The sequence below is a fragment of the Molossus molossus genome, unplaced genomic scaffold (genome assembly GCF_014108415.1).
Source record: "Molossus molossus isolate mMolMol1 unplaced genomic scaffold, mMolMol1.p scaffold_m16_p_9, whole genome shotgun sequence".
Lineage (NCBI taxonomy): Eukaryota > Metazoa > Chordata > Mammalia > Chiroptera > Molossidae > Molossus > Molossus molossus.
Genome location: NW_023425403.1, coordinates 60,433,964 through 60,450,828, shown reverse-complemented (window position 1 = coordinate 60,450,828; position 16,865 = coordinate 60,433,964). Strand labels below are relative to the sequence as shown.

At 40.7% G+C, this 16,865-nt stretch overlaps 1 protein-coding gene across 1 annotated transcript in view; it reads right to left on the bottom strand.

Annotated features, from left to right (window-relative positions):
- LOC118622391 (sperm acrosome-associated protein 7-like) overlaps positions 1-16,865 on the bottom strand; it is a 37,610-nt gene that overhangs the window by 16,426 nt on the left and 4,319 nt on the right. Inside the window, exons 2-5 of the mRNA XM_036249797.1 lie at positions 15,168-15,179; positions 6,545-6,646; positions 5,306-5,416; positions 2,155-2,202 (exon numbers count right to left, since the gene is read on the bottom strand). Of these exons, the coding sequence (XP_036105690.1) occupies positions 2,155-2,202; positions 5,306-5,416; positions 6,545-6,646; positions 15,168-15,179 (273 nt within the window). The remainder of the gene's footprint in view (positions 1-2,154; positions 2,203-5,305; positions 5,417-6,544; positions 6,647-15,167; positions 15,180-16,865) is intronic.

Here is a 16,865-nt window from a genome sequence, read left to right as displayed (position 1 = left end):
ATAAATTTTCTAAGAGAATCAAAAAGGAAGGAAAAAAAATTTAATTCTATATTATAAAGTCAGTATAACACTGATACTTCAACTGAATTAAGATTGTACAAAAAACTACAGACTAATGTGATTTGTGTATTTGGGTACAAAAATTATAAATAAAATATTAACAAGCAGAATCCAATACTGTACCATTTAAAAAAAAAACAAAACCCATGACCAACTGGTGAAAATGCAAGGTTGGTTCAATATTAGAAAATCCTGATACATCATATTTATAGACCTCAAAAAATGTTTATCTCCAAAAATGATGAAAAGGACTTTGACAAGATGTAGAAGAATTTACGGATACTTTCTTTACATGTGAAAATACATATACCTATAGCCAGAATCTTACTTATTGGCTAAACACTAGAAGCATTTCTGCTAAAATCATGAGCAAGGTAATGATGCCCACAAACTCTACTACTATTAAATATTATTATCCTAACTATATTAGCCACTGCAATTAGATAATAAATAATTTATGAGATATATAAACATTGGCAAGAAAATTAAAATTCTATTTTTAGATGATAATATAGTATATCTGGAAAACCTATAAAATCAATGATAAAAACAAACTCAAGCAATACAAGTATTCTATAAGATAGCAGAATAAAATATTAACCTACAGAAATCAGTAGCATTCATATACACAAATAAAAATCAGTTAAAATATATAATAATAGAGACAATCCCATCTATAATAGCAACACACAAGATTGAATACTTAAGAATAAACAATATAAAATATACAACAAGAAAAAAATTTAAATTATCTTCCAAAACATGAAAATAGACTTGAACAAATGGAAAGACATCATCTCTTCTTGGTCAGAACAATTCAATATCATGAAGATAACCACTCTTCCTAAGTTATTTTGGAAATATAATGCAATCCCAATAAAAATGTAAGTTGAAAAACAGAACTTAGACAATGTTGGCAAAAACATGCAAAAATAATCAGAAATGCACTAAAAAAGAAAAACTAAAAGGGTTACTGGCCTCCCAGAGATTAAAATACACTTTAAGTGAAACAAAGTGGGGCTGACACGTTAATAGACAGACCAGTAGGATAGGATGCATATCTCAGAAGAGATATCCATTCATATAGACATTTAGTAGAAATAAATGTGGTATTACATATCATGGGGGCAAAAATGGACTTTTTAAACAAATGGTACTGAGATGAGTGGGTAGCCATGTGTAAAAAGATAAAGTTAGCCTGGTTTGTGTGGCTCAGTAGTTGAGCGTCGATCCACGTACCAAGAGATAGCCGGTTTGATTCCCGGTCAGACACATGCCCAGGTTTTGGGCCAAATCCCCAGTGGGGAGCATGCAAGAGGCAGCCAATTGATATCCTCTCTCATTGATGCTTCTTTCACTCCCTTTCCCTTCCTCTCTCTCTAAAAATCAATAAAGAAAAAAGAAAAGATAAAGTTAGAAACATACCTGCACCATACTCTAAGGTAACGCCAAATATTTGAGAGAGCTACATGTTACAGAACAAATGAAGTCATGTAAGCAGTAGAGGAAACAGCAAAATGCTCTTTAGCAGCAGTGAAGGGAAACTTTGTAGCTATAGCTCAAAAGCTAAAGATAATTAAAGATGGATAATTTGGACTACACAAAAATTGAAATCTTCTGCACGAAAAAATCAGTCACATAGTCAAAAGACAACTGACAAACTCAAAACAATATTTGTCACATACATCTCAGACAAAGGTTAATATCTTAAAATATAAAGAACTCGACATTGAAAATAAAAGACCAAAATCCTAGTGGAAAAAAAAATGTCATGAACGGAATATTCACAAAAATGATATAAAAATGAACATAAGTAAATCAACAAAAGTGATATAAAAAGCCATTAAACATATGAGATAGTCAAACTCATAATGAAAAAAACTGCAAATTAAAAGAACACCGAAATATTGCTCCTCACCTACAAGATTGGTGAAAGGTTAACAGTATACAACACACCATTGGGGAGGCTGTAGGGAAGACTCTCATGCCCGCTCTCCCCCACTTCCTGCGGAATGCAGGCAGGACTAATCACCACTTGGCATTTACTATTATGGAAAATTCTGTCCTCTCTGCTGGAAGAGAGGTGTGACTCACCATACTCCTCAGGACCACTGACTTGGTAACTATCATTAGCACTGGATACTTTGATGAAAAACATGGGGAGAAAAGGAGAGACATAATCTTGATTACACACGTATGAACATTTTGGCCCATACTTCATTTTAAAAGATTAGGTTCAAATGCTAATATCATTCTTGAGTTTTATTGGAAAATGTGTTTTGGAAAGTAATGCAATTATGGAGTCAGGCCCCATATGACTAGAGTGGGACCTCGGTTCTCAAACTCAATTCATTCCAGAAGGCTGTTTGAGAAGTGATTTGTTCAAAAACAGAATCATTTTTTTCCCATTAGAAATAATGGAAATTGACTTAATCCATTCCAGACCCCCAAATGATTCCGTTTTAACCTTTCTTATATGCAGTGCATGTCTAAGCTCTACTGTTGTTCTCACAACTTTCCTTTTCAGTTTGCTTTGTCAATAACCTTCTTAGGACTTACTGTATTTAATAATGAGCAGCAACAAAAGCAAAAAAACATGAACATATTCGCAGCACAATTTCCTGAGATGTTAACAATGCAAGATTTAGCAGTAAGCTGACTCATTCTTGAGCATTTTCTCCTTTGTCACCCGAGAAATTCGTGAATGATCATCCAGGTGTCAGCGTAAAAGGATTGTTGGTCAAGAACCAAAGTTTTGTTTGACAACCAAGACATTTTTTCCGTGAACAACTTGATCAAGAACTGAATTGTTTGAGATGGGAGACATTCAAGAACCAAGGTTTGGCTGTGTTAAAACTATATAGTCAGTTATTTTTTGACCCAGTCATTCTGATTCTAAGACTACCCTGGAGGTCCATTTCCGCCATCTATAACAAAATACATATGCACCAGGCCATTTATTTATTTATTTGCATATGTGAATGCTTCCCCCGAGTGACAAGAGGCTTCACTCTCCTGCATATCCCTCCCACCAGCCACCGTGTCTGAGAGCTGGGCTGGAGGTAGGCCTTGCACTTCCTTCCCATTGCTCTACCCAGACCCCTTGGTGCTGAGAGGCCTGAGACTCCCCTGCAGTCACTAGACTAACTGTTTGCAAGATGCTTTGAGGCACCCCTGAGCAATGTGCTGGGTAAGTGCAAAGCATTGTTATTATGATGCAGTCACATTTCCTTTGATGAGCAGAGACTATGCTAAGACACCTTTGGAAGAGCCAAGATGAATCAGGGCATTGGTTTGAATGCTGCTTGCATGTTCCTGGAACATGAGTAATGACAGTGAGATGGCACACCAAAATCCAGCATGGAGAACACCAGCACATTTGACATTTCCAGGGACAGACTCTTTGAAATGGCCTGAATGAACATTCTTGAACCTTATTACCGAAGAATGGGGAATTTATAAATGCTGTCTCATGACTCTTGGGAGTTTACTTAGTGATTATACCGGTCTCTTGCTTTATGGTTTACCTGGAAGACTATCTTTGGTCTCATTTATTCCCCATATAGTAATTGTGTGATAGGCAGGGTACAAGTTGCCCATTTCTGATCTAATCTTATTTTTTCTCTGTTTAAAAGCCTATGCAGACTTCTGGTTGCCTTTAGAATAGAGTCCAAAATACTCAGTACGGTCCACAGGTCATGACCTTACCCCTCTCATTTAAGTTCACCTCTCACCTCTCTCCTGTCTCAGCTCTGGGCTCTGCACCAGGCTGTTTATTGAAGCATTATTTGTAATTGCAGAAGATTGAAAATATGTGGAAAGAGCATACACTGACAATAGGGGCTCTATGCTTCATTAGCACTGTGGAGTGCTCTGCAGCTGTAAAACATAGAGGAGGATCTCTATTAGCTGACATTGAGTGATTTCCACTTTAAAATGTTAAATGAAAAGAGTGAAAGGTGTTTACCCCTCATGTAATAAAGTAGGGATATACAGATATGCATATATCTCCTCATCTGTGCAAATGGAAATACAGGAAGGATAAAACAGGATGAATGAGATAGATCACCTATGGAATTGGTGGGATGAGGGTGAGTGGTATGTTTCTATATATACCTTTTTCTATAGTTAGGACTTTTGACACCATGATAATGCTTTATATAGTCAAATATTAATCAGCCTTTAAAATCAACAAGATGAGGGAACCAAAAAGGGATGCAATCAGTGACAAACAAACTTGACTCTATCAGAAATGAGTAACACACAACAAACGGGCGAGGAAGGAAAGAACTACTCTACGTAACTTTGGAAAACAGCATGTTACTACAGACTGTGAGACTAGAGGCCAACCAACCAACCAACCAACCAAACAAACAAACGAAACAAAAAAACCCACAAAAAACTATTCACAAATATTATTCTCTTGCTGGTAAATTTGATTTTCTTGGGGGTGTGAAATAACAATTCTAAAACTTGAGGACTAAGCAAATGCTTAAATATGTTGTGGAAAATGGAAGCCAGGTTTCTAACAAAGAAGGAACAGAAGGAACCCTGAGAGAACCCTGTGCTGCTGGAGTGGAATCAGAGGCATCAAGTGATTTTACATGAAGGAAGGAGGGAGGGAGGGAGAGAGGCAGAGAATTCAATATAGATGTGTCTGTGTATGCATCTGTGTGTGTCTGTGTGCATTTGTGTCCCTGTGTGCACATATCTGTGTATGCCTGTGTGTGTGCATCTGTGTATGCCTGTATGTGTCTGTCTGTGTATGCACATCTGTGTGTGTCTCTCTGTGTTCATGTATTTCCAGCTTGGTCTGCTGGGAGAGCCTGGAAGCAATGCCATTCTACGGAATTTACCCAGCACCCAGTTCTTGATTTCTAAGTTCAGTTCTCCAATAAAAGAAACCAGATTCCAAGACTGAAACAGGAAAAATACAAGAGGCCGTAGAACATCTTGTGGTGCCAGAAAATAAGGATGTGCTCAGAAAGGATGGGACATGTTAAAAGGACAGAGGAACAAAATGGAAGGGTCTCCCAAGGCAAATCTGGGATAATTTGGATAAGAAAACAATGACACTGGTTTTCATTGCAGCAAATCATCTATTGGAGGGGAGCATTTTCTCCACTCCTGGGAATATTCTGAGGGTACATTCTGGACTCTCACCATCCTGTCCACCCCAGGAGAGGAGCAGAGACTTAACTGAAAGTTTGGGAGGGCATGGGCAGTGTGACAGCACCTTCCTTACCCTTCTGCCATCCACCTGTCTGCAGGGACAACATTCCTGCCAGCTCCTCTAGGCCTAGTGTTCTAGGGTCAGACCCAGGGGTAGGGGTGGGAGGCTGGTGGTTCCTGGGCCCTGAAAGAGATGAGAAATCGGCCTAACCTGGTGAAGCAGTCTCGATCTCTCCACTCTTTACATGCTCCATCAGGAGCTGTCTCCATGTGCATGTATCTGGTTCCTCTGTGCTCCCCACTAAGCTCCGAACTCAGACAAAGGAATTATCAGGTTGCATTTACCATTATTGTGTGTTTTCTCCTCATTGACAAGAGAGATTTGTTGATTTTCTGACAGTTCATGATAACCCTCAGAATCAATTTGATTCCCATCAGAGTCGATATCTTCGAAGAACATGGAAAAAATGAAGAAATGTTTTCCTGATTACACACTTAACAACACTTTGGTCTATATTTTATTTTAAAATATTAGAGTGGAATGCTAATAGAGTTTCCAAGTTCCATTGGAAATGTGTGTTGGAAAGTTAATATGTAAACAGAGTCAGGCATCATCTGACCGCCTTGAACCCAGCAGTTTGGGTCTCGGCAGATGTTGGGTGAGCTAATCCAAGGACTTGGAATTTACATTTGAATGTAAAATTTCAAGAAAATGCTGAACTTCCCTGCTGCTTTATGCATTTTTATGCACTGAGTGTAGATTTCTGATCTCTAGCTTCCCCCTCAGCAAGTGTCAGCCAAATATTCTGTCTTGGCTCTCAGAGTGCTACTTTATTTATTTATACTCACTTTTGAATAATGAAGCTGCATTTTGGAAAAGCACATTCTCTGCTTTTATTCACTACTAGCAATGTGGTCTTGGGCATGTCCTTTTTCAGACCTTAGTTTGATCTGTGGAATGGGTTCATGGTGGCTGCCCTGCTCTCTCAGAAGCTTGGCGAGCATCACGTGTGCTGGTTTATGGAAAGTCTCTATTTTTCTGTACCCCATGTTTCTACTGTAGCTGAACCCCAGCGGCTTGCACATGCACCCCAGAGATCACCTCAGAATGAAGGGAACTTGTTTCTGCTGGTCTAGGTTTGACCTCCCTAGTCTCTGGCAGTTTATAGAAATGGTTTGGGACAGCTGCTTCTTCCACATCTCCCTTTGCTTTTGCCCCAGAAGTAGCTGGCCTTAAAAATGCTAACAATGGGATTGTGCATGTAATACCCTAGGAATACATGCAATTATAGGGTTAAAAATGTATACTTGCCTTTTCTCTTGGGTATTGTTGTTGATATCGTTGCTGCTGTCCTGGACGTTTCAGCCCTGGATGATTTATTTGGATTCAGTATCTCTTGGACTAGAATTTCATCTTGGGAAAAGCACACAAGGACACGTTAAAGCCAGTGATGCAGAATCCACACACTTTTACTCTACACAGACCTGAGGCAGTCTGCGAATGCAGTGACTGGAAACAGGAAGTCAGGGACTCCATGGACAAGGGAGTCGGCTTTCTAAAGAACCACGCCTGGGGTGGGGAGACCATTGTCTTCCTAAGTTATTTCTGAAAACCTGAGACCATCCAGATTCCTTGAACAGTAAACATTGACCCCCAAAGATAGGAGACTGAAAACCTAGCCCTGGGTGTTGTCATAATTCTTTTTGCCCCTGCTGTCATTCTGTCTTCTCTAAGCTGTCCTCATGTAGGCACGAACAGTGTTCCTGATTTCTACATCATGTGGCATTATTTTTCCCTTTACATCCTTCTCACCCCTCCTAGGAAGTTTATAACATAAGAGTCCAAGGCTTTGTGTTGAACAGAGTTGAACCACATTCTGGTTCTACTTTCATCAGAATGTGATCTTAGACATGTTTCTCTCTGACCTTCAGTTTTCTCTTCTGTAAAATGGGGTCTGTATTTCAGTGGGCTTTTTATGAGGCTCAAATAAAGCAGGGAATGTAGGAAACACACTCCTGAACTGTGGTGGAAACGAAAAGAATAAACAGCAGATGGGAGTCCCCCCATCTCTGCAACTCAACAGTTGTTGCAAACTAAACTCTTTTAGTTTTTCCTTGTTGAGTATGATGTTAGCAGTGGGGTTGTCATATATGGTGTCACAACAGTGTCTTTTATTATGTTGAGGTATGTTCCCTCTGTTCCCACTTGGCTGAGAGTTTCTATCATAAATGAATGCTGGCTTTTGTCCAGTGCTTTTTCTGTGTCTGTTGATATGATCACATAATTTTTATCCTTTATTTTGTTTATGTGGTGCAGCATGTTGATTGATTTGTGAATATTTGACTAACCTTGAATCCCTGGAATAAATCCCACTTGATTTTTTTAATGTATTACTGAATTTGGTTTGCTAATATTTTGCTGAGAATTTTTGCATCTATGTTCATCAGGAATATTAGTCTATAATTTTATTTTATTGTAACGTCTTTGGTTTTGAAATGAGGATGAGTGGCCTCATAAAAAGAGCTTGGGAGCCTTCCCTCTTCTTGAATTTTTTGGAATAGTTTGAGAAGGATAGCTATTTATTCTTTGAATCTTGGCTAAAATTCTCTTAAGAAGTATTCTAGTCCAGTACTTTTGCTTGTTTTTATTTTTTTAATATATATATATTTTTTATTTTTTGTTCAGGTAGAGTGGGAGGGAGAGAGAAGAAGAGAGAGAGAAACATCGACGTGAAAGGGACACATCGAGTGGTTGCCACCCACACGACCCAACCAGGGCCGGGGACAAACTGCAACCGAGGTACGTGCCCTTAGCGGGAACTGAACCCGGGTCTCCATGGACCGCAGGCCGACGCTCCAACCGCTGAGCCAAACCAGCCAGGGCTGTTTTTATTTTTTTAAATTACTAATTAGATTTCATTGGTAGTAATTGGTCAGTTCAGATTTTCTGTTTCTTGTTTTAGTCTTGGAAGTTTGCATGTTACTAGGAATTTATCCATTTCTTCCAGCTTGTTCAATTTGTTGGCATAAAATTGTTCATAGTGTTTTCATATAATCCTTTGCATTTCTGTGATGTTAGTGGTCACTTCTCCTCTTTCATTTCGAATTTTATTTATTTGGGTCCTCTCTCTTTTCTTCTTGATGAGTCTGGTTAGAGGTTTATCAATTTTGTTTATCTTTTCAAAGAACCAGCTCTTGGTTTCATTGATATTACATATTTTTTTTTTAGACTACTTATTTCCACTCTGATCTTTATGATCTCTTTCCTTCTACTCACTTTGGGCTTTTTTTTTTTTCCTAATTCCTTTAAAAGTAAGGTTAAATTTTTTATTTAAGATTTTTCTTGTTTCATGAGGTAGGCCTGCATTGCTATGAATTTCCCTCTTAAGATTGCTGTGTCCCATAGATTTTGGGTTCTTGTGTTTTTATTTTCATTCGTCTTAAGGTATCTTTGATTTCTTCCTTAATCTCATTGTTAACCAATTCATTGTTTAGTAACATGTTATTTTACTCCCATATGTTTACGTGTTTTTAATTTTTTTCTTGTAATTAATTTCTAGTTTCATACCATTATGGTAGAAAGGATGCTAGATATAAGTTCAATCTTCTTAAATTTATTAAGATTTGTTTTGTGTCCTAACTTGGCCTTTCCTGGAAAATTTTTCATGTGCACTTGAAAAAAAGGATATTCAGTTGCTTTGGGGTGAAATGCTCTAAAAATATCACTTAAATCCATCTGGTCTAATTGTCATTTAAAGCCAATGTTTTATTATTTATTTTCTGACTGGAAGATGTATCCATTGATGTCAATGGTGTGTTAAAGTCCCCTACTATGACTGTAGTACTATTGAACTCTCTCTTTATGTTCATCAATATTTGCTTTATATATTTAGGTGCTCCTATGTTGAATACATAAATGTTCACAAGGGTTGTATCTTCTTATTTGATTGATCCCTTTATCCTTATGTAATGTTTTTCTTTGTCTATTATTATGGCCTTCATTTTAAAGTCTATTTTATCTTATAAAAGTATTGCTACCCAAGCATTTTTTCATTTTCTTTTGCACGAAATACCTTTTTTCCATCCCTTTACTTTCAGTCTCTGTGTATTACTTGTTCTGAGATGGGTGTCTTGTAGACAGAATATATATGGGTCTTGTTTTCATATCCATTCCACTATCCTGTGTTTTTTGATTGGAACACTTAATCTGCTTATAATTAAAGTGATTACTGATAGGTACACAGTTATCACCATTTTATTATTTATATTTATGTTCCTTTTTTCCTCCTTCTTTTAATTTATTTTTTTATTTTCATTAAAAAAATTTTTTTTCTTATTGATTTTTAGAGAGAGAGGAAGACAGAAGGAAAGAGAGATAGAAACATCAATGAGAGAAAACATCAACTGGCCGCCTCCTGCATGTCCCCCATGAGGGATTGGGCCCACAACCTGGGCTTGTGCCCTGACCAGGAATCAAACCGGCGACCTCTTGGTGCATGGGTTGATGCTCAACCACTGAGACACACCAGCTGGGCCTCCCTTGTTTAAAAAATTTTTTTTAAACTTATCTTTTTTTTTTTTTTTTTTTTATCCTCACCCGAGGATATTTTTCCATTTTTTGTACAGATAGAGTGGGAGGGAGAGAGAGGAAGGGAGAGAGAGAGAGAAACATCGACGTGAAGGGACACATCGAGTGGCTGCCACCCGCACGACCAACCAGGGCCGGGGACAAACTGCACCCGAAGTACGTGCCCTTAGCGGGAACCGAACCCGGGTCTCTCCGGACCGCAGGCCGACGCTCTAACCGCTGAGCCAAACTGGCCAGGGCTAAACTTATCTTTATTGTTGAAAGTATTACAGATGTCCCCTCTTTTTTCCCCCAATGACACCCTTTTCCCTGCTCCCCCTCCCCCTCCTGGCTTCCTCACACTATTGTCTATGTCCATTGGTCATGCATATATCCATACATATTTGCATATGTTGGTTATGTGTATATGCATATAAGTTCTTTGGTTTATTTCTTTCTGCCTCCTGATCTCACTCCCTCTAACAACAAATTTGTACTTCTTAATCACTCACCTTCTTCACCCATCCACTCAACTTCCCTCCCATCTGGCAACCAACAAAATGTTCTCTGTATCTATTAGTCTATTTCTGTTCTGCTTGTGCATTTTTTTGGAGTTTCAGTTGTTGATAGATATGTATTTATTGCCATTTTATTGTTTATATTATTCAAGAAGACACTTCAACATTTCATATAATACTGGTTTGGTAGTGATAAACTCCTTTAGCTTTTTTTTGTCTGGGAAACTCTTTATATGTCCATTGATTCTAAATGATAGCGGTGCAGGATAGAGTGATCTTGGTTGTAGGTCCTTGCTTTTCATCACTTTGAATATTTCTTGCCACTCCTTTCTGGCCTGCAAAGTTTCTTTGGAGAAATCAGCTGACAGTCTTATATAAGGGAGCTCTCTTGTAAATAACTGTTTTTCTCTTGCTGCTTTTAAGATTCTCTCTTTGTCTTGCCCAGCTGGTGTGGCTCAGTGGTTGAACATTGACTCATGCATCAGGAGGTCACTGGTTTGATTCCTGGTCAGGACACATGTCCAAGTTGTGGGCCCAAACCCCAGTGGGATCATGCAAGAGGCAGCCAATAGATGTTCTCTCTTATCAATGTTTCTGTCTCTCTCTTCCTCTCCCTTCCTCTCTCTCTAAAGTCAATAAAGAAAAAAAAGATTCTCTCTTTGTCTTTAACCTTTTGCATTTTGATTATGATGTCTTGGTGTGGGCCTCTTTGGTTTCATCTTGTTTGGGACTCTCTGTGCTTCCTGGACTTGTATGTCTGTTTCCTTCACCAAGTTAGGGAAGTTTTCTGTCATTATTTTTTCTTTTTCTTTTTTCAAATAGGTTTTCGATTTCTTGCTCTCTCTCTTCTCCTTCTGGCACCCCGCTAACGTGAATGTTGGTATGCTTGAAGTTGTCTCAGAGGCTCCTTAAACTGTCCTCGCTTTTTTTTTAACCCGTTTTTCATTTTGCTGTTCTAATTGGTTGTTTTATGCTTCCTTATATTCCAAATCGATGGTTTGCTTATTGGCTTCACATACTCTACTATTTATTTCCTGTAAATTATTCTTTATTTCAGTTAGTGTATCCTTCATTTCTGACTGGTCCTTTTCTTTATTGTTGATGTTCTCACGGCATTCCTTGGAATTCTCACTGAGTTCCTTGAGCATCCTTATAACCAGTTTTTTTTGTTTTTGTTTTTTTATCCCCACCCAAGGACATTTTTTGATATTTTGTTCAGATAGAGTGGGAGGGAGAGAGAGAGAAACATCGATGTGAAAGGGACACATCGAGTGGTTGCCACCCACACGACTCAACCATTGCCGGGGACAAACTGCAACCGAGGTACGTGCCCTTAGGGGGAACTGAACCCGGGCCTCTCTGTTCCGTGGGCCAACACTCTAACCGCTAAGCCAAACCGGCCAGGGCATAACCAGTGTTTTGGACTCTGCATCTGTTAGATTGCTTACCTGTTTTGTTTAGCTCTCTTCCTGGAGTTTTGTTCTGTTCTTTCATTTGGAACATGTTTCTTTGTTTCCTTATTTTGGCTGCCTCCCTGTGTTTGTTTCTATGTATGAGGTAGAGTTGCTATGTCTCCTAGACTTCCTAGGGTGGCCTATTGTAGTATGTTTCCTGTAGGGTCCAGTGGAACAGCCTCCCTGATCACCCCAGTTGTGCCCTTGAGGTACACCCCTTATGTGGACTGTACACCCTTCTATTGTAATTGAGTCTTGATTGCTGTTGGCACATCAATGGGAGGAATTTACTCATGCTGATCAGCTGCAAGGACAGGCTGTGCCCACTGACCACTGACTTCTGACTACCTTGGAGGACCTGCTGTGCAGGGGCCCACAACACAGAGCAAGACTTACTTCAGCCAGGTTCTGGTACCCACTGAATCTACTCCTTGAGTGTGTTGCTTGTGGAGGTGGTTGGGTGGTGATGCTTCAACGTGATCTGAAGCTGTCCACTGGGAGTGCTGGCTCTGGGGCAAGGTCAGCCACTGCTGTAGCATAAGCTACAGAGTGATCTGCAAATGGCTGCTTCTAGTGTCAGGCCTGGAGCCACTTAGTGAGAGGTGTAGGGTTCACTGAGGCCAGATGCTGCTGTTTGCAAGAACTTAGGAAAATCTGAACAGATTTTAAAATAAATTTTATAGTACATCCTATAGTAAAGCCACTGGAAACAACTTGGGTGGTCCCGAAAGTTGGGTGGGGCAGGGCTTCAGGGTATCACCAGGGAGGGCAAACACTGTGAGCCAGGTTGCTAGAGTCTCAGATATGGCAGCCATCTGCCTGCCTTGTGAGGGAAGGACTCTCCAAAGGAACATCAGCCTTCACCAGTATATCTGTCTGGAAGAAAGCTGCCTCGCCAGCTCTCACCCTGATGCCAAACAACTCCGTTCTTCCTTGAATGTCTCTGGTGCCTCTCAAGCTACCTCCCTCATACTGGAGCCAGTCTTGATGTGGCTTCTTGTTTTGTTTTGTTTTGTTTTTAACTCATTTTTATTGTTGAATGTATTACAGATGTCCTCCCCCCCCACTTTTTTACCCACTGACCCCTTCCTCCCCAATCTCACCCTGCTCCTGCCTTCCCCACACTATTGTTAGTGTCCATTGGTTATGTATATATGCATAGAAGTTCTTTGGTTTATCTCATCCTCCTCTTCCTCCACCCTTTCTTTTGAGGTTCATCAGTCTAACAACCAGTTTGTACTTCTTAATTCCTTCATCTTTTTCACCCATCCCTCCAGCCCTCACCCATCTGGCAAGCAACAAAAAGTTATCTGTATCCATGAGTCTGTTTATGTTCTGCTTGCTCATTTTGTTTATAGATTCAATTGTTGATAGATATGTATTAATTGCCATTTTATTGTTCATATTTTTGTTCTTCTTCTTCAAGAAGACCCTTCAACATTTCATATAATAATGGTTTGGTAGAGATCAACTCCTTTAGCTTTTTCTTGTCTGGGAAACTCTGTATATGTCCATCGATTCTAAATGATAGCTTTGCAGGATAGAGTAATCTTGGTTGTGGGTCCTTGCTTTTCATCACCTTGAATATCTCTTGACACTCCTTTCTGGCCTGCAAAGTTTCTTTTGAGAAATCAGATGACAGTCTAATGGGAACTCACTTGTAGGTAACTAACTGCTTTTCTCTTGCTGCTTTTAAGATTCTCTCTTTGTCTTGAACCTTTGGTATTTTGATGATGATGTGTCTTGGTGTAGACCTCTTTGGGTTCATCTTGTTTGGGATTCTCTGTGCTTCCTGGACTTGTATCTGTTTTCTTCATCAAGTAAGAGAAGTTTTCTGTAATTTTTTTCAAATAGATGTTCATCTCCTTACACTGTCCTTATTTTTTTGGATATTTTTTTCTTTATGCTGTTCTGTTTGGGTGTTTTTTGCTTCCTTATATTCCAAATAGATGATTTGCTTCTTGGCTTTACCTACTCTACTATTGATTCCCTGTAAATTACTCTTTATTTCAGTTAGTGTATCCTTCATCCTTCATTTCTGACTGGTCCTTTTTTTTAAAATCCTCACCCGAGGACATTTTTTCATTTTTTGTTCAGATACAGTGCGAGGGAGAGAGAGAGAGAGAGAAACATCGACGTGAAAGGGACACATCGAGTGGTTGCCACTCACACGACCCAACCAGGGCCAGGGACAAACTGCAACCAAGGTACGTGCCCTTAGTGGGAACCTGGGTCTCTAGGGACCACAGGCCGATGCTCTAACTGCTGAGCCAAACCAGCCAGCGCTGACTGGTCCTTTTTGTTGTTGTTGATGCTCTCACTAAGTTTCTTGGAGGTCTCCTTAAGTGCCTTAAAGGTCGCATTAAGTTCCTTGAATGTCTCACCTAGTTTCTTGAGTAACCTTAAAACTAGTGTTTTGAACTCTGCATCCGATGGATTGCTTATCTCCATTTCATTTAGTTCTTTTCTTGGAGTTTTGTTCTGTTCTTTCATTTGGGACATGTTTCTCTGTCTCCTCATTTTGGCTGCTTCCCTGTGATTGCTTCTATGTATTAGGTAGAGTTGCTAGGTCTCCTAGGCTTTGTAGGGTGGCCTATTGTTGTAAGTGTCCTGTAAGGTCTAGTGGCACAGTCTCCCTGATCACCCCAGGTGGGCCCTCGAGGTGCACCCCGTAGTGTGGACTATACACACTTCTGTTGTAATTGAGTCTTGATTGCTTTTGGCACATCAATGGGAGAAATTTACTCAGAATGATCACCTGTGAGGATTGGCTGTGCCTGCTGACCACTGGCCTCTGACTACCTTGAAGGACCAGTAGTGCAGGGCCCAACACACAGAATAAGACTTACTTCAGCAGGGCTCTGGTACCCACTGAGTCCACTCATTGAGTGTGTCACTTGTGAAGGTGGTTGGGTGGTGGTATTTTGATGTGGTCTGAAGCTGTCCACTGGGCCTGCTGGCTCTGGGGCCAGGTCAGCCACTGCCTGTGTTCTACCCGGGGCCACCCGGCATAAGCTACAAAGTGATCTGCTGATGGCTGCTTCTTGTGCTGGGCTTGGAGGTGCCCAGGAAAAGTCAAGCTGTGAACCAAGGCTGGCTGTTTCTAGTGCCAGATCTGGGGCCACTTAACAAGAGGTATGGGGCTTGCTGAGACCGGATGCTGCTTGTTTGAGAGATTTTAGGAAACTCTGAAGCAGGATTCAAGACAGGCCAATCCTATGGTAAAGCCACTGGAAACAGCTTGGGTGGGCCTGAAAGTTGGGTGGGGCAAGGCCTTAGGGAATCACCAGTGTGGGCAAACAGTGTGAACCCGGTTGCTGGAAAGATCAAGAAAGATATGGCGGCTGTCTGCCGGCCCATGGGGAAAGGGCTCACCAAAGGAACAATGGCCTCCACCAGCCCATCTGTCTAAGAGAAAGCTGCCTCTCCAGCCCTTGTCTTGAGGCCAAACAGCTCAGTTCTTCCCTGTATGTTTCTGGTGCCTTTCAAGCTGCCTCCCCTCCGAGCTTAGAGGGAGCAAGTCTGAGTAAGTCCATGGGCAAGTCCATGCACAGGCCCTTTGAGAGGAGCTGCTTGGGGCAATAGCAGCCTCAACCTCCTTTAGCCTCAATTTGTGCTGGTTTTTATAGCCAGAAGTTATGGGGACTTCTCTACCTGGCACTAGAACCCTGAGCTGGGTGCCTGGTGTGGGAGGGGGACCCCTCACTTCTCAGGGATGACCTTCACAGCCAAGGTGTCCTTCTGATTTTTATCTGCCACATGTGGGTGTGGGACCAGCCCGTCCACGCTTCTGTCCCTCCTACCAGTCTTGATGTGGCTGCTTCTTCAATTTCGTAGTCATAGGACTTCCATTCAGCTTGACTTCAGGTGGTTCTGAATGATGGTTGTGCTGTAATGTAGTTATAATTTTGATGTGGTTATGGGAGGAGGCAAGTACCGCATTTACCTACACTGCCGTCTTGAACGAAAATCTTTCTCTGCTTCTTCTTAAAAGAATTCCCTTTAGCCCTGGCCAGTTTGGCTCAGCGGTTGGAGCATCGGCCTGTGGTCCACAGAGACCCGGGTTCGGTTCCCACTAAGGGCAGGTATCTTGGTTGCAATTTGTCCCCGGTCCTAGATGGGTCGTGCAGGTGGCAGCCACTCGATGTGTCCCTTTCACATTGATGTTTCTCTCTCTCTCTTCCCCTCTCTCCCTCCCACTCTATCTGAAAAAAAAATGGAAAAATGTCCTCGGGTGAGGATAAAAAAAAAAAGAAGTTCCTTTAGCATTTCTTGTAATACTGATTTAATGGTGATTTCTTTTCTCTCTTCTTCTCTTCTCTTCTCTTCTCTTCTCTTCTCTTCTCTTCTCTTCTCTTCTCTTCTCTTCTCTTCTCTTCTCTTCTCTTCCCTTCTTCTCTTTTCTTCCTTTCTTTCTTTTTTTTTTTTTTAGATAGAGTGGAAAGGAAGAAGGGAAAAAAAGAGAGAAACATAGATATGTGAGAGACACATTGATTGGTTGCCTCCTGTACCACCCCGACTGGAGCTGGGATTGAACCTGTAACCCAGGTACGTGCCCTTGACCAGGAATCAAACCCACAATCCTTCATTTTGTGGGCCGACAGTCTAACCGTTGAGCCAAAACAGCCAGGGTGGTGATGAATTTCTTTAGCTTTTTCTTGTCTGGGAAGCTCTTTTTCTCTCCTTCAATTTAAAATGATAGCTTTGCTTGTTAGAGAGGTCTTGGCTATAGGTCCAGCACTTTGAATATTTCACACCAACCCCTTCTGTCCTGAAAAGTTTCTGTTGGGAATAAGTCGACAGCCTTATGAGAGCTCCCTTGTGGGTAACTATCTTTCCCTTACTGCTTTTATGATTATCTCTTTATCTTTAATCTTTGCCATTTTAATTATGAGGTGTCTTGGTGTGGGCCTCTTTGAGTTCATCTTGTTTGGGGCTCTCTGTATATCCCAGACTTGCATATGTCTTTTTTCTTCACCAGGTTAGGGTAGTTTTCTGTCACTATTGCCTTAAATGGTTACTCAGTCCCTTGCTCTCTCTCTTCTCCCTCTGGTGACCCTATGATGTGAATATTGTTATGCTTGATGATGTCCT